The 18643-nt window shown below is 43.3% G+C and overlaps 1 protein-coding gene and 1 non-coding gene across 4 annotated transcripts in view; both read right to left on the bottom strand.

Moving 5' to 3' along the window:
* LOC116990921 (cadherin-12-like) overlaps window positions 1-18643 on the bottom strand; it is an 878073-nt gene that overhangs the window by 18782 nt on the left and 840648 nt on the right. For all 3 annotated transcript variants that reach the window (XM_033049096.1, XM_033049088.1, XM_033049079.1), the window contains one exon: window positions 2421-2542. In XM_033049096.1, the coding sequence (XP_032904987.1) occupies window positions 2421-2542 (122 nt within the window). The remainder of the gene's footprint in view (window positions 1-2420; window positions 2543-18643) is intronic.
* LOC116970555 lies at window positions 17962-18094 on the bottom strand. Its single transcript, XR_004411182.1, has one exon. It is a non-coding gene; the product is annotated as a U6atac minor spliceosomal RNA (small nuclear RNA).

Here is an 18643-nt window from a genome sequence, read left to right as displayed (position 1 = left end):
ACAACATGGGTTGAAGGTGAGAGGGGCAAGATTTAATAAGAAACTGAGGGGTTACTTTCTCACTCAAAGTGTTGTGGGTGTATGGATCAAGCTGCTAGATGAGGTAGGCGATGCAGGTACTCTAATAGCATTTAATTGACACTTGGACAGATACATGGAAAGGAAAGGATTAGAGAGATATGAGCCAAATACAGGCAGGTGGGATTTGGATAGATGGGGCATTTTGATTGGCATGGATGAGTTGGTTCTGAAGAGCCTGTTTCCATGCTGTTTGACTATGGCTTTAAGATATCAACCACAAGTACTGAGGAGAAAACGGGGGTGAAAAAATACTATTGTGAACAGCAGAAAGATTTGGGAGGTCATGTTGCAGTTATATGAGACATTGGTGAGGTTGCATTTAGAGTATTGTGTTCAGTTCGGGGCTCCATGTTATAGGAAAGATGTTGTCAAGTTGGAAAGAGTACAGAGAAAATTTGTGAGGATATTGCCAGGACTCGAGGGTCTGAGCTATAGAGAGAGGTTGAGCAGGCTGGACCTCTATTCCTTGGAGCGCAGGAGGATGAGGGGTGTTCTTATAGAGGTGTATAAAATCATGAGAGGAATAGATCAGATAGATGTACAAAGTCGCATGCCCAGAGTAGGGGAATCGAGAACCAGAGGACATACATTTAAGGTGAAGGAGGAAAGATTCAATAGGAATCTGAAGGGTAAAATTTTCACTAAAAGGGTGGTGGGTGTATGGAACAAGCTGTCAGAGGAGGTAGTTGAGGCAGGGGCTATCCAAACATTTAAGAAACTGTTAGACAGGTACATGGATAGGACAGATTTAGAGGGATATGGGCCAAATGCAGGCTGGTGGGGCTGGTGTAGATGGGACATGTTGGCCGGTGTGGGCAGGTTGGGCTGAAGGGCTTGTTTTCACACTGTATGACTATGACTGATTAGAGTCAGTGGAAATTAAAAAATGTAATGGCAATTAGGAGAATGAGATATGCTTGCATCAAAACATTCTTGCAGAGGTCAAAGAGATATTGTGTAATCTGTAAAATAAAATAATAATTACAGTGACTGCATACCTTTAGGACATAGGTGTGATAATGATTATCCTCAATCTAAGATATTACTATTGTTACAAAATACATCATCTGAAAAGAACTACGTATTTGAAGAATGCATGCCTAGAACTCCATCTAGTGTTAGGATTTACAATTTGTTCTTAAATCCTTTTACTGATCATGCAGAATTGGATTTTGGTTCGCGACCTGATCTTTCTAAACTGGAGGTATATTTTGAGGTAAATTATTTCTTTTCCACATGCATGAAAAATTATATACACTGTACCAAAGGCAGAGAACACAAGGCACATTGTGCTCACTCAATGTGCAGAAATCTTTGATCAATCTTTGTGATGCCCTTATCACAGAAAGCCACACAACAATCAGGTATTTGAATCTATATCCTCATCATAAAGATTAAGGAAAGTTTCAGCACATTCGATCTTAGTATCAAAGAGAACAAAAATAATTGAAACTAAAACTAAACGGTGTGATCATCTTACAAGTTGCAAGAATATGTTTGCACAGCACACCACATTCTAACCCTGATAAATGTTGCTTGATGTATAAATCCAAATATTGGTCAGAGAAACTCTTTAAATCCATAGTGTACATTTACATAATAATTCATGCAGAGGCCGTGCATTGCATGTGTAACACCAGAATTTTAATAAAAACTCCAGGGAATATTGCAAAGTATTTTTATGGCCACATAAATTAGGGGAAAAATTGCAAAAAGCATAGATTTATTGTATATCGGGGACAGTGAATGAAGACTTTTGGAACTGTTAATTACACACGTTTCAACTCACTAGTTTCATCAACAGTGCACATGGAAATAATGACAAAATTATCTTCAGCAGAATGAGCCCATATCCCACCACAAAAACAAATCCTTTCCTTCAAATAGGACTTCATCGCCCACAGCATCATAAATGGATATGGATATGGATATGGATATGGCCTCATGTGGTTACACAGGCAACAGCAGATAGTGGGATCAGGACCAGAGAGTAAACTGATGGATGAACTCAGCGGGTAAAGCTGCATCTGTGGGAAGATTTTTGCCACTACAAATGCTACTCAGCCTGCTCAGTTCTTCCAGCAGTTTTTGGTGCCTTGTGTGCTGCTGCTTATTAGCGTTATCTCCTGCAATTTCCTTGTATCTGCAGAGAAGTAGGACAGAAATCCTATTTTCAATGTTTTCTGCCACACTTCTGGTAAATCCACAAAAACTGAGAAGCAGCAGCTCCCAGGGAATACCCAGCCGGGTCACATTTATAATCTGTTCACCTTGACTATACATAACACACAAAGCATTATGAAAAGCATTAACTTTTTTCAACACATTTAATACTATACCTGGCCAGTCTTGGCATTTTCACACATCATGGTCTCGTAAGGCACTGAGAATTCTGGTGCATATTCGTTGACGTCTAAAACTTGAATGGTCACTGGAACTTTGCTGACCAACTCGGGATTGCCTATAAAATAAATGATATTTCATGAAAAGGCAATAGCAACAGCAATAATAAATTAATGTAAAGCTGGAATGATTGTGGGCAAGAAATTTCTATTTGCTGAACCCACCTTGTACATATTGGCTGCCAGTTATTGTTCTATGCAGGAATTTTTACGGACTATTTCACAATCGGACATAGCATTAATAACGGGATCAAGACTACTTGTTCATATTATGCAAAAACGTGTGTCCTATTAAAGTTCTAAAGACTTTAAACTTTAGACATTAGAGATATAGCATGGAAACAGGCCCTTCAGCCTACCGAGTCTGCACTGATCAGTACACTAGTACTATCCGACAGATTTGGAACAATTACAATTTACAGAAGCCAATAAACATAGATATTGTACTTATACGTCTTTGGTGTGTGGGAGAAAACTGGAGCACCCAGAGAAAACCCATGCGATCACAGGGAGAATATGCAAACTACATACCCACAGCACCCGCAATCAGAATCTAACCCGGGTGTCTGTCATTGTAAGGCAACTCTACCGCTATGCCACTGTGCCATCCTAAACTTTGATAAATATTATTTTAAATTATAAGATTCAGGCTATTCCATATAGTGCATTAGATGCAGGAAATTGCATATTATTTCAGATGAATGATTTGGTTAAATAATTTATGTACGGTATTCCCTTTGGCAGTATTGTTGCATTGTGTTATGAATTAGTTAGATGTTTACTTCAAATTACCAGGACTGGTGTCATTCAACTGATCTATAATAGTAAGATTAAACGAGAACTTACCAGTTTGAAGTTTGATCTTTATTTTATGAGGAGTAACGTTGAGGGATTACGTGAAGACCCCGCCAGGACGCATGTGTGTCAATCTTCCTCACTTTCTCACCTGTAGCTGGGTGGGGAGGAGGAGCCATCTTGGTGAACGGCTGCTAGCCAGCAGCCGTCCGTCTTAAATTCGTTTTTTTTAATAGTTTTTAGTGAGTCCTGTTTTTTTTCTTTGTAGGGGATATGGTCTTTTAATGTGGGGGGTAGGTGTTACTTTATTTATAGGTCCCTACCTGGTCGGTGTGGCAGCCTTTTTTCCGGGCTGCCCGTCGACCCGTCCTCGTGGCCTACCAGCGGGCTTGGAGCGCCGTTTCTTGGCGGGAACCACCCAGCACCTCGGCCTGGGTGGCGGCACAGCATTGGAGCGCTGGAGCGGAGCGGAGCGGGCGATGCCTTGCCTGGGTCGCCGCGCTGGAGCTCTGGCGAGCTGGACCGCCGTGAGCAACATCTCCGGGCTGCGGGTTTGCGGAGCGGAGAGGCGGCGTGCGGAGAGACGGCGTGCGTAGAGGCGGCAAGGCGGCAGTGCGGAGAGCGGGCGCCGACTTTTTCATCTGGAGCCTGGGAGCGCCAAACCGGCGCGGCCTTGTCGGCTTCGGCAGCCGCGGGCTCCAACCAAGAAGCGGCCGTTCCAAGTGGCCCAGCCGCCGAAAGGACTCTCCCGACGCCGGGGCAAGACCACCCGGTGAGAACGGCCAGGGACATCGGGCCTCCGTACAGGCAATTGCGGTGGCCTCAATAGGCCTGACTTTGGGGTGAACATGAGGTGGGGACTGGACATGGTGCCTTCCTCCACAGTGCTATCCACTGTGGGGGGATGATTTTTTTGTCAAATTGTAGTCCTGTAGGTCTGTGTCCAAGATCGCTGCCGTGAAGAGAGAGTGGACGCTGGCGCGCTTTGGCTGCCGCTGCTCTCTTTTCACACTGTGTTTTTGATTTTCTGTTTTTGGATTGAATTCTGTTTTTAATTTGTGTCACTGTGATGTCTTTAATTACTTGTTTAATTCCGATTATATGTTTTTATTCCGATTACTATGTAAGGTGTCCTTGAGATGTATGAAAGGCGCCCATTAAATAAAATTTATTATTATTATTATTAATCTTCAAAGCAGCGGTGTGAAATCACAGACAACAGTTATTGAACTGAACATAGTAAGATAAGAGAACCATAATACCAGTTGACCTTTATGATAGAGGGCTGGGAGCGGAGGACACGTAATCCCTCAACGTTACTCCTCATAAAATAAAGATCAAACTTCAAACTGGTAAGTTCTCGTTTAATCTTACCATTTTACTTTGGAGTCACGTGAGTGACTACGTGAAGATTTTAAAGCTCTGTGATTTCATGCCGTGGAAACGAGTCCAGGCGTCATACATTGCATCAGTAGGCCAATGATGAGTGAACATTAATATTGTATTCAGACATGACATTGATATAGACATGTTGATGCTATTAATGAACAATAGTGCAATAGTAACCTCCCTCAACTGGGAGGAAACATACCTAACATAGAGTTGGCAAATACCCCCAATCTGGCAATGAGTTTGATCTGAGTATTTAGACAGATCAATAGTTTGACCATCCTGCAGCCGCTAGGATGTGGTCCATAATTCTGCTGCTGAGGTATAGTGGTCCTGGTGGAGTGAGACTCAAAATGTCAATGTTCACTCCAGTATATGCCAGACCCATTTAATCCTCTGGAGAAGGTTTGTAGTGTTTCCTTCTAACGAGGTTTATGTAACTAACAATATAGCTAGTCAGAGTCTATAAGACTCTTAGGAACCTTGTCATACTGGTGTAGATGCGTGATTACACGCAACCCAAGGTCCATGGGATATGCAACATCTAGTTTGGTCTTATGTCCCTGTCTACTCTGCTTGACTAATCATGAACAAAACATGATTATTATAGCCCACAGATATGATCATCCTATCCAGTGCAGCAATGACTGGACCCGTAGCGCTGTACTCAGCACCATGGCATAACCACTAGTAAGTGAGTTTGACCAAGGACAGGGATGATGCTGGTGCCCATCGGCGAAGTAACGTAGCACAATATTAACAACCCATATCTCTGCGTCCCTAGACCTGGGAGGTTTTAAGTTGACGATACCCTTCATAATCTAAATGTCAGAGGGTGAGACCGGACAGAGTGGTTTATGTTCCCTGCAGCCAAATGATGAGGAGGTACTTCAGGCGTAGTAAATGGAATATTAACTTAATGTTATAATCCCATAAAACTGAATTTCAAGATGTCAGTCATCTGAGACTAGTTAAACGTAAAGAAGCATAAACAATACTTCCCATCTCCTATGAGGAATGCTGCTATTTGATGCGACTCCAGCAATCTGCAGTGAGCACTCCCAATGCTTTAGGTTTGACAACCTGAGCCACAGGAATGGTCTCTCAGAGTTTGGAAGTCAATGAATTGATTATATCATGCAAAGGATGGTTTCAACATCACAACTGAAGCAGCATCTTTGTGTCCAGAAATTACCATGTAAGGTTTTATGCTCATTCCCCAAATCAGCGGGAACCATGGGTAAATAACCCAGGCAGGCACTATGAAAAAGCCGGAAGCGGGAATTTTGCATGACACGTCCTATGAGGCCAAATGGAGGAAGACATAAAATACCATTCCTCCCTTGTGTAGCGAGAATGCACCCTTCGGCACTGAAATGCCTCATATTTTTGCAACTGGTGATTGAGCCTGGATGGAAGCATCTCGATCGTTAGTGTTCCATCGATCCACAATGTCATTAAATACATTGTGATCGCACATTCATTCTGTGTTGTCATTGATTTGCATGATAATACACCAGTGCTAAATGCGGTTAGGTAAAACTATCACCGGATACTTTGATTTGATTGTACCTTAGTGATTAACATATTCCACCACCAAAGTGTATCACCTAGGACTTGTGCATGCAGTTATGCATATTCACACACCCTTTAATGCACAGAATGCACCTAGTGTCCATTGGCAGTTGATACCATACTGAACAATTGATAACCCGTGTTAATCCCATCTGCCTCCGTAACTAGAGATGATATTAGTAAATTCCCCATCTTTGAGCAATAGCATCAGTTTGTGAATGACTGAACATTTACGGATAAGAGGTTTTAGTGGAGCAAAGCTGTCCATCATTGTGACTTTGATTGTTTCAGCTGGGAATAGCAGATGTCTAATCTTTTGTCTCAGAGCTTAATCCCAGACAAATAAATGGATTGATTGTATTCCAATAATCAATAGTTTCAGTTGGTATCAGCTTGATATAAATTTAACTGGACGGGTTAGAACCTCAATTTATCAAATATAGCTATGTGGCTGATAGGGCTAATTTAGTAAAATTCAATATGTTCAATATCATCCAGATTGGCCATAACACTTATTTGTTAGCTCTGTGCAGTCAAAGCACTGATTGTAGTGATTTGGTAAATAATCTGGAAACTGAAGTTAGCCCATTTTGCAACGCTACTGAGTGTATCATTGCCTCATCCAGTTAAATTTCAATTATCTCTGAACCCTGTGAGCGGAAATGATCACATGGAGGTTATTCATAAATGTCTATACTGCACTTGCGGTTTGAGGCTGTTGACAATGATCAGTCCACATCTCCCATAATTGTGAGCCTGCCTTGAAAGGCTACTCCAACCATACCTGTTGTGCAGTATAAACTAATCTTATGTTATCCCAAACCAGGGTAAATATCCAAACCAGTGTAAATATTACCAACTTGTATTCGTGACAGGCGACATCATGATGTGGCTCCCTACCTTCACACCGCCGGATGGGGAACTTCCAGGAGTTGCCTCAATCAGCTTCATCCTTCCACATCCGAATGGGAAGGCTTATGCACCCGACCCAGGAGCTGCCTCAACCATGTGTGCATAATTTTGCACTTCTGCTCCTGGGAGGTAGAGGAGCTCAAGTACGGGATTGGCGCATCTTCCAGGAAGGCCATTCTGGGCTGTGGCCTAAAAAGACCTTTGTCCTGGTTGTACGGCCTTCAAGCTTTCACCAGCTTCAGTGCATCATGGTTTACTGGTGGGTGCGTAGGGGTGCTGCCACTGGAGATGTGAGGTCGTGTCGAGCTTCTTGACTTGTTTCATGAGGTTGCCCAAATGACAGTATCCCCCTGATAGCTGTTCACCGCAGGGACACTGAGCAAAATACAGTTCCCTAATGCTGGGTATTTGGTAGTTGTTATTCACAGCCTTCTCCTACTGCTGGTTGTGTTGTTCCTGCACCCCGAGCACACTTGTGATATCTTCAGCAAAACCCCTGCCTTCAGAGTCAGCCCAGAAGTGACTCCTAATGCTCCCCTCTGTCGAGGGAGATGCATTATGCAGCCCTCGATAAGGTGCTGCCATGGGCGTCCTTGGACCCCATGGTGACTAGAACTTCATATACCGGAGCATGTCACATTGGAGCACCTGCTCCATCAACCGCTCCATGCGGGATATGCGATCACAGTCACTCCCGTCAGCGGTGAGTCTTCACAGCCCGACTCGTCCGAGTCTTCGGCCTGTCCGACTTCTGCTTGGCCTTCCCACCAGTCTGTGGTGTCGATTCCGACTGTGCAGATGCCAGGTCGGAGACTGCTGATCAATAGCGATCCAGGTGCAGCCTACCACTGCTGACTGCCCGCAATAACATATTCTCATAAAATAGCACAAAACGACCTTTGAGTTAGGATTTTACCTGCATATCCTGTTTTAAACTTTCTGCTGCAGGGGCAACGTTCCACCCGAGCCTGGTCTCCTGGTCGTAGTTGTTGCAGCTGGGGTTCCCTCTGTGGTCCTTGTAGAAAGGTTTCCATGTCGGGTATTTCTCCCCCGAGCTTTACCTCCGTGGTCCCTATAGCAGGGCTTCTCCGCTTCTCCAGTCGGGGCTTCCCCCCCCCTGAGCTGGGTATCCCCGCAGTAACTGCAGCCGGGATATCCCCGCGGTCCCTATAAAAGGGATAGCCTTAATTTGCAGAGTCGCAGGGGTATCTGCTCTGGGTGCCACCAGCACCAATATGAAGCTGCTGGTTTTACTGCCAGCGGCTCGGAAGGCGACTTACCACCCCCTGCTCCCCGCATTCCGCGGTCTTCCGAGCGGGTTCTTCAGGTGTCATCGGCACCAATATGAAGCCGCTGGCTTTACCGCCAGCAGCTCGGAAGGCGCATCCACCACCGCCCGCTCCCCGTGTTCCGCGGTCTCCCAAGCAGGTTCTCCACCTATATGAAGCCGCTGGCTACACCACCAGTGGCTCGAAAGGCGAATCCACCTCCGCTCGCTACCCGCATTCTGCGGTCTCCCGAGCGACTTGGTTCGTGGGCAGGCATCCCCGTGACCGGGGTTCCCTGGAAGTTCGTGACTGGGGTTCCCCCTTAGTCCCGACTTTGCCCCGGACTTTTAGCAGGACCTCTAAGTGGAGGTTCCTGCAAGAAGATGAAAAAACCTGAAAAAGTTTTTTTATTAAACTTACCTCAGGTCTGTTGCTGGCAGGAGAATCATGTCCATCCTCCCAATCGTCACGCAATGCGATAGACGATATGACACGCATGCGTACTGGCGGGGTCTTCACGTAGTCACTCACGTGACTCCGAAGTAAAATAGACATATACATAGTATCAGTCTCTGGGATAAAATGTGATCTGTTGTAATAGGAACACTTGTTGTCATGTTAACAGTATGCTGGGTGTTATGCGGTATTGGACAATCCAAAGCAGCAGCCATTCAGTATATTTGTATGTGGGAAGGAGCTCTAGTGTTACAAAACACTTGATGAATGTTGTTGTCTGATTGGTTAGGATATCGCAGGCACGGAACCATTTTCAAGGCAAAGAGTCATTAGAAGGATAGACCTACATAAACCTAATCCTACTGGCGGGCTCTGGAGAGGATCCAGAGAAGGTTTACAAGAATGATCACAGGAATAAGTAGGTTGACCTATGATGAGCGTTTGTCAGCACTGGACCTGTACTCGCTGGAGTTTTAGAAGAATGAGCGGGGACCTAATTGAAAAATACAGAATAGTGAAAGGCTTGGATTGAGTGGATGTGGAGAGGATTTTTCCACTAGTGGGAGAGTCTAGGACTAGGGGTCATAGCCTCAGAATTAAAGGATGTTAATTTAGTAAGGAAATGAGGAGAAATTTATTTAGTCACAGGGTGTTGCGTCTGTGGAACTATTTGCCACAGGAGGCTGCGGAGGACAAGTCAGTGGATATTGTTAAGGCAGATAGATAGATTTGGGTATCAGAGGTTATGGCGAGAATGCAAGAGAATGGGGTTGGAAGGGAGAGATAAATCAAGCATGGTTGAATTGCAGAGTAGACTTAATGGGCCGAATGGCCTAATTCTACTCCTATTCCTTATGATCTTATGACCTCAGCAATAGATCATTATGGACCAACTCTTTCATCTCCAAAGACTTATTTTCTAATTGTGTTTTGCACTGTTGTCATAGAGTCATCGAGTGATACAGTGTGGAAACAGGCCCTTCGGCCCAACTTGCCCACACTGACCAACAATGTCCCAGCTGCACTAGTCCCACTTGCCTGCGCTTGGTCCATATCCTTCCAAACCTGTCATATCCATGTGCCTGTCCAACTGTTTCTTAAACAATGGGATAATCCCAGCCTCAACTGCCTCCTCTGGCAGCTTGTTCCATACACCCACAATTATTTGCGTGAAAAAGTTACTTCTCGGATTCCTATTAAATCTATTCCCCTTCACCTTGAACCTATGTCATCTGGTCCTCGATTCCTATACTCTAGGCAAGAGACTCTGTGCATCTACCCGATCTATTCCTCTCATGATCTTGTATACCTCTATAAGAACCCCCTCATCCTCCTGCGTCCATGGAATAAAGACCCAGCCTACTCAACCTCTCCCTATAGCTCACACCCTCTAGTCCTGACAACATCCTCGTAAATCTTTTCAGAACCCTTTCAAGCTTGACAATATCTTTCCTATAACATGGTGCCCAGAACTGAACACAATATTCTAAATGCGGTCTCACCAACGTCTTATTCAATTGCAACATGACCTCCCAACTTCTATATTCAATACTCTGACTGATGAAGGCCAAAATGCCAAAAGTCTTTTTGACCACCTTATCTACCTGCAACTCGACCTTCAAGGAACTATGCACCTGTACTCCTAGGTCCCTCTGCTCTACAACATTACCCAGAGGCCTACCATTTACTATTTAGGCCCTGCTCTTGTTCGTTGTCCCAAAATACAACTCCTTACACTTCTCTGTATTAAATTCCATCAACCATTCATTCGCCCACCTGGCCAATCGATCCTGATCCTGCTGCAATTGTTCACAACCATCTTCACTATTTGCAAAACCACTCACTTTTGGATCATCAGTAAACTTGCTAATCTTGCCCTGTATGTTCTCATCCAAATCATTGATGTAGTTTACAAACAGTAAAGGGCCCAGCACCGAACCCTGAGGCACACCACTAGTCACAGGTCTCCAGTCCGAGAAGCAACATTCCACCATCACCCTCTGCTTCCTTCCATGGAGCTAATTTGCTATCCATTCAGTTATCTCTCCTTGGATCCCATGTGATCTAACCTTCCAGAGCTGCCTACCATGCGGAACCTTGTCTAACACCTTACTGAAATCCATGTACACAACATCTACAGCTCTGCCCTCATCAACCTTTTTGGTCATGTCTTCAAAAAAAATCAATCAGATTTGTGAGATATGACTTCCCACGTACAAAACCATGCTGACTATCTCTAATCAGCCCTTGCCCATCCAAATGCCTGAATAACCTATCCCTCAAAATACTCCTGATTAACTTTCCAACTACAGATGTTAAGCTCACCGGCCTATAGCTCCCAGCATTTCCCTGCAGCCCTTCTTGAAAAAAGGCACAACATTTGCCACCCTCCAGTCTTCCGGCACCTCTCCTGTATTTTATGATGACTCGGAAATTTCAACCAGGTCTCCCCGCAATTTCCTCACTAGTTTCCCGCAATGTCCTTGGATATATCTGATCAGGCCCTGGAAATTTGTCTACCTTCTTACACGACAGTACTTTCAGCATTTCTTCGATGGTAACACTGACTGTTCTCAAGACACATCCATTTACTGCCCCAAGTTCCTCCGTCCTACTTTCTTTCTCCTCGGTAAGTACAGAGGAGAAATACTCATTATGGACCTTGCCCATCTCCTAAGGCTCCACACAGAGGTGACCACTTATTCCTGAAAGGTCGCACTCTCCCTCTAGTTACCCTTTTCCCCCTTATGTGTTTATAAAAGATGTGTTTATTTATTTATTTATTTATTTATTTATGTATTTAAAACATATATTATTATTGTTCCATTTTTTAGGTGGAGGAAGGGGGAGATTGTTCTTAGTGTTACCCACCAGAACTATCTCCTGACCCCTTTTTTACCTTCTAATCTCCTTTTTCAGTTACTCCTTAGTTCCTGAAACTCCTCCAGGGATGCACTTAATCCCAGCTGCCTATACCTGTCCCATGCATCCTTCTTGTGTTTGACCAATGCCTCAATTTCCCTTGTCAGCCAAGCTTCCGTACATTTGCCTGCATGGCCCTTCACTCTAACGGGTACGTACATATCCTGAGCTTTCGTCAGCACACCTTGAAAACATCCCACTTGGCCGGTGTTTCTTTCCCCTCAAATAGCCTGCTTATAACTAGATCCAGCGTTGCTCTCTGGCGTGAGGGGGCCTCTACATATTCCTTAGGAATACTCTCCTGAACACTTTTGTGGATTTGTACCCCATTTAAACCCTGCACACTATGATTTTCCCAGTCTATTTTGGGAAAATATAAACTGGGAAATCCCCTACTACAACAACCTATTTGACCTGCAGCTGACTGCAATCTTCTGGGATATTTGTTCTTCTAATTCCCATTGACTATTCAGGGGTCTGTAGTTCAACCCCCAACAAGGTGACCATCCCTTTCTTGTTACTCAGTTCCACCCATATAGCCTCACTAGACGAACCGTCTGTAATGTCACCTCTGATCACTGCCGTGACATCCTCCTTAACCAACAATGCAACCCACCCTTCTCTTTTTCTCTCACCCCTGTCTCTCCTGTGCCCCAGAACATTGAGCTGCCAGTTCTGCCCCTCCCTTAACCAGGTTTCAGTCATGGCTACAAGGTCTCAGTCGCTCATACTGATCCATGCCCTAAACTCATCTGCCTTACCCGTCAGGCCCCTTGCATTAAAATATGTGCAGTTTAAACCAACCCTCCTTCCTCGCTCTCTGCCTTACACTTGCCTATTCTGTCCATTAATCTTTCCCACACCACCCTAATATAACACCAACTAATATTTGTTTTTTTTGCACTTTTTTAAAAAATTGGCATGTAGAATCGATAAGCAATTTAAGTGCAATTTATGCTTCTGTGTGTTTTCTGAGACTGTGAAGATGTTACAAACAGGATTTCCATTGTACCTGCACATCACTGCACTTGTACATGACAGTAAATTTGACTTGGCTTGACGACTTAAATAAATTAATTACAAGTATGCTAATGTATTTTATCAAACTGAAGCAAGGTGGCACAGGAATGTTTGGTTTGCTGTTGCAAGAAATTTTACGATAGTGAAGGCCTGTTCCTCCCTACCAACATGTATGCAAACACAAACAAATGCTAAGTAACTTTTCAATCTTGTTTTCAGTAATTACATTCATGCCTATCTTGTTGAACAATTAGTGCCATACTTCTTCAATCAAATCATGACTTTCCAAATTACCAGAAACTTTCTTATACATAAATTCATGGAAGTAATCTGGCATAGACCAATTAGCCCATCGGTGGTGGGGAATATGCTGGAGTCAATCATAAAAGATGAAATAGCGGCACATTTGGATAGCAGTAACAGGATCGGTCCAAGTCAGCATGGATTTACGAAGGGGAAATCATGCTTAACCATATAACCATATAACAATTACAGCACAGAAACAGGCCATCTCAGCCCTTCTAGTCCATGCCGAACACTTACTCTTACCTAGTCCCATCTACCTGCACTCAGAACATAACCCTCCATTCCTTTCTCCTCCATATACCTATCCAATTTATTTTTAAATGATAAAACGAACCTGCCTCCACCACTTCCACTGGAAGCTCATTCCACACAGCTACCACTCTCTGAGTAAAGAAGTTCCCCCTCATGTTACCCCTAAACTTTTGTCCCTTAATTCTCAAATCATGTACTCTATTTTGAATCTTCCCTACTATCAATGGAAAAAGCTTATCCACGTCAAATCTGTCTATCCCTCTCATAATTTTTAAGAACTCTATCAAGTCCCCCCTTAACCTTCTGTGCTCCAAAGAATAAAGACCTATCTTGTTCAACCTTTCTCTGTAACTTAGGTGCTGAAACCCAGGCAACATTCTAGCAAATTTCCTCTGTACTCTCTCTATTTTGTTGACATCTTTCCTATAATTTGGCGACCAAAATTGTACACCATACTCCAGAATTGGCCTCACCAATGCCTTGTACAATTTTAACATTACAACCCCAACTTCTATACTCAATGCTCTGATTTATAAAGGCCAGCACACCAACAGCTTTATTTACCACTCTATCTACATGAGATTCCACCTTCAGGGAACTATGCACAGTTATTCCTAGATCCCTCTGTTCAACTGCATTCCTCAATTTGCTACCATTTATCATGTACGTCCTATTATGATTTGTCCTGCCAAGATGTAGCACCTCACACTTATCAGCATTAAACTCCATCTGCCATCTTTCAGCCCACTCTTCCAAATGGCCTAAATCTCTCTGTAGACTTTGAAAATCTACTTCATTATCCACAACACCACCTATCTTAGTATCATCTGCATACTTACTAATCCAATCCACACCATCATCCAGATCATTGATGTATATGACAAGCAACAGTGGACCCAACACAGATCCCTGAGGCACCCCACTAGTCACTGTTCCTAATCAGATCCTGTTTATCCAGATGATTATATATATTATATCTAAGTATCCTTTCCATTAATTTGCCTACCACTGACGTCAAACTAACAGGTCTATAATTGCTAGATCTTAGAACCCTTTTAAAACAATGGAACAACATGCGCAGTACGCCAATCCTCCGGCACCATTCCCGTTTCTAATGACATTTGAAATGTTTCTGTCATAGCCTCTGCTATTTCTACACTAACTTCCCTCAATGTCCTAGGGAATATCCTGTCAGGACCTGGAGACTTATCCACATTTATATTTTTTTAAAGTGTCAATACTTTTTACTTTGATCCTCATAGTTTCCATTGCTTCTCTACTTGTTTCCCTTACCTCATATAATTCAATATCCTTCTCCTTGGTGAATACCGAAGAAAATAAATTGTTCAATATCTCCCCCATCTCTTTTGGCTCTGCAGATAGCTGTCCACTCTGACTCTCTAATGGACCAATTTTATCCCTCGTTATCCTTTTGCTATTAATATTGCTGTAGAAACCGTTTGGATTTACTTTCACCTTACTTGCCAAAGCAACCTCATATCTTCTTTTAGCTTTTCTAATTTCTTTCTTAAGATTATTTTTACATTCTTTATACTCCTCAAGCACCTCATTTACTCCATGCTGCCTATAATTATTGTAGGTCTCTCTCTTTTTCCGAACCAAGTGTCCAATTCCCCTCGAAAATCATGGCTCTTTCCAATTATTACTCTTTCCTTTCAACCGAACAGGGACATAAAGATTCTGTACTCTTAAAATGTCACCTTTAAATGTCCTCCATTTCTCTACTACATCCTTCCCATAAAACAAAATGTCCCAATTCACTCCTTTTAAATCCTTTCGTATCTCCTCAAAGTTAGCCTTTCTCCATTCAAAAATCACAACCCTTGGTCCAGTTCTGACCTTCTCCATAATTATATTGAAACTAATGGTATTGTGATCACTGGACCCGAAGTGCTCCCCAACACATACCTCTGCCACCTGACCTGTCTCCTTTCCTAACAGGAGGTCCAGCACTGCCCTTTCTCTAGTAGGTACCTCTATGTATTGCTGCAAAAAACTATCCTGCACACATTTTACAAACTACAAACCATCCAGCCCATTTACAGAATGTGTTTCCCAGTCTATGTGTGGAAAATTGAAATATTGCACAATCACTACCTTGTGCTTACTACTAATATCTGCTATCCCCTTACATATTTGCTCTTCCAATTCTCACTCCCCATTAGATGGTCTATAATACACCCCTATAAGTGTTGCTACACCTTTCCCATTTCTCAGTTCCACCCAAATAGCCTCCCTAGACGAGCCCTCTAATCTATCTTGTCAAAGCACCGCTGTAATAACTTCCCTGACAAGCAATGCAAAACCTCCACCTCTTGCCCCTCCAATTCGATGACACCTGAAGCAACGAATTCCTGGAATATTTAGTTTCCAATCACAGCCATCCTGCAACGATGTTTCACTAATCACCACAACATCATACTTCCAAGTGTCAATCTATGCTCTGAGCTCATCCACCTTTCTTACAATGTCCCAAGCATTAAAATATACACATTTAAGAAACACACCACCTCTTATTCTCTGTTTATTATCTTTTTCTTCTTTCTCCCCTACATGTTGGGTCTGAGTGCTTCCCTTCTCTGCCTCCTGCCTCACACACTGTCTACTAGCTTTCTCTATTTGAGCCGCTCCCCCAACCATTCTAGTTTAAAGTCTCCCCAGTGACGAATGACTAATGATTAACCTTGTAAACCTACGCTGCACTCCCTCAATAGCAAGAATGTCCTTCCTCAGAATAAGACTAATCTTCTGGAATTTTTTGAGGATGTAACTAGGAAAATGGACAAGGGAGAGCCAGTGGATGTAGTGTACCTGGACTTTCAGAAAGCATTTGATAAGGTCCCAATAGGAGATTAGTGGGTAAAATTAGGGCACATGGTATTGGGAGTAGAGTGCTGACATGGATAGAAAATTTGTTGGCAGACTGGAAACAAAGAGTAGGGATTAGCGGGTCCCTTTAGCGGGTCCCTTTCAGAATGGCAGGCAGTGACTAGTGGGGTACCGCTAGGCTCGGTGCTGGGACTGCAGCTATTTACAATGTACATTCATGATTTAGATGAAGGAATTCAAAGTAACATTAGCAAATTTGCAGATGACACGAAGCTGGGTGGCTGGGTGGCAGTGTGAATTGTGAGGAAGATGCTGTGATAATGCAGGGTGACTTGGACAGGTTGGGTGAGTGGGCAGATGCATGGCAGATGCAGTTTAATGTGGATAAATGTGAGGTTATCCACTTTGGTAGCAAAAACGGGAAGGCAGATTATTATCTAAATGGTGTCAAGTTGGGAAAGGGGGAAGTACAATGGGATCTGGGGGTCCATGTTCATCAGTCAATGAAAGTAAGCATGCAGGTACAGCAGACAGTGAAGAAAGCGAATGGCAGGTTGGCCATTAGAACAAGAGGAGTTGAGTATAGGAGCAAATAGGTCCTTCTGCAGGGCCCCAGTGAGACCACACCTGGAGTATTGTGTGCAGTTTTGGTCTCCAAATTTGAGGAAACACATTCTTGCTATTGAGGGAGTGCAGCATAGGTTCACAAGGTTAATTCCCGGGATGGCGGGACTGTCATATGTTGAGAGAATGGAGCGGCTGGGCTTGTATACTCTGGAATTTAGAAGGATGAGAGGGAATCTATTGAAACATGTAAGATTATTCAGGGTTTGGACACGCTAGAGGCCGGAAACATGTTCCCGATGTTGGGGGAGTCTAGAACCAGGGGCCGCTGTTTAAGAATAAGGGGTAAGCCATTTAGATCGAAGATGAGGAAACACTTTTTCACACAGAGAGTTGTGAGTCTGTGGAATTCTCTGCCTCAGAGGGCGGTGGAGGCCGGTTCTTTGGAAACTTTCAAAAGAGAGCTAGATAGGGCTCTTGAAGATAGCGGAGTCAGGGGATATGGGGAGAAGGCAGGAACGGAGTGCTGATTGTGGATGATCAACCATGATCACATTGAATGGCAGTGCTGGCTTGAAGGGTCGTATGGCCTACTCGTGCACCTATTGTCTACTGTCTATTGTCTATTAATTTGCTGACTGTAAACACTTTATTTTTACCTAACATTAACTCAAGCCCCGGTTGTAACTGTGATGATTGTTCAATATTTACTTTTGCTGTGATGTGTAGAAACATGGAGAAATTGAAGTTATTTGTTGATGTGTATTCCATTGACCCAGAAGCAATGAAATTCTCTTTTGAATCTATCGACTTGACTCTATTAGCAACAAATACTGCAAAGTAAACTGCAAAGTTCCTACTAATGGTCTTTAGTTTTTATTTAGAGACACAGCGCAGAAACAGGCCCTTCGGCCCACCGAGTCCGCACCGACCAATGATTCCCGCACATTAACGTTATCCTACACATAACAGGAACAATTTACATTTATAACAAGCCAATTAACCTACAAACCTGTACATCTTTGGAGTGTGGGAGGAAACCAAAGATCTCGGAGACAACCCACGCAGGTCACGGGAAAAACGTACATACAGACATCACCCGTAGTCGGGATCAAACCCGAGCCTCCGGCGCTGCAAGCGCTGTACGGCAGCAACTCTACTGCTGCGCCACCATGCCGCACCTTATTTGCCACTAAGTAGATGGCAATGCCTTAACTATATGTGTGTTGTAAGGCTACTGGGGCAGGGTCCCTTCCATCCTTATCAAGGGGAGTGCTAACCTTCTCTCCTTTCATACAACACTTATGAAATGTGCTTGTGAAAAAAACACAGTTTCTAAAACTGATATAATGAGACAGACGCAGTGTTTCCGGCCTTTTTGCCAGATAATTTGTTTTTGTTCATGTTTCTTCTCTCTGCTGAGTCGAAAGAGTGGTATTGGATTGCTGATGAAAATCAAGAAGCTGTTAACCACATTGAAGAATGCCTATCATTAAAAAAACCAAGTGCTCTAATATACACACATACATTTTGAGGAAGAATCCTCTGGTAACTTAAATAATGTTAAATTAAATGTCAAAATAGCGAATATTTATAAGGTACCTGATACCAAATATTCCCAGTGATTTACCAGAATGATTAGGCTAGACAGGCAAATAGCAGTCAAACACCTGGAAACACCTGTTGCAGCTCATCTCACTTTAAATAAGCAAATGGTTATTTTGTGTTTGAAGTTTGATAGAAGTCTGAACAGAAATTAAACTGTTCACAAAGCTTTGGATGTCCTGAACTAGAAATATCAATATCTGGCGTTACAAGTGGTATAACAAAAACAAAAGACAGACAGAAAGT

This window comes from Amblyraja radiata, chromosome 2 (assembly GCF_010909765.2).
Source record: "Amblyraja radiata isolate CabotCenter1 chromosome 2, sAmbRad1.1.pri, whole genome shotgun sequence".
NCBI classification, from domain to species: Eukaryota; Metazoa; Chordata; class Chondrichthyes; order Rajiformes; family Rajidae; genus Amblyraja; species Amblyraja radiata.
The sequence above is the reverse complement of the archived record's forward strand: the minus strand, read 5'-3'. Positions and strand labels throughout refer to the sequence as shown.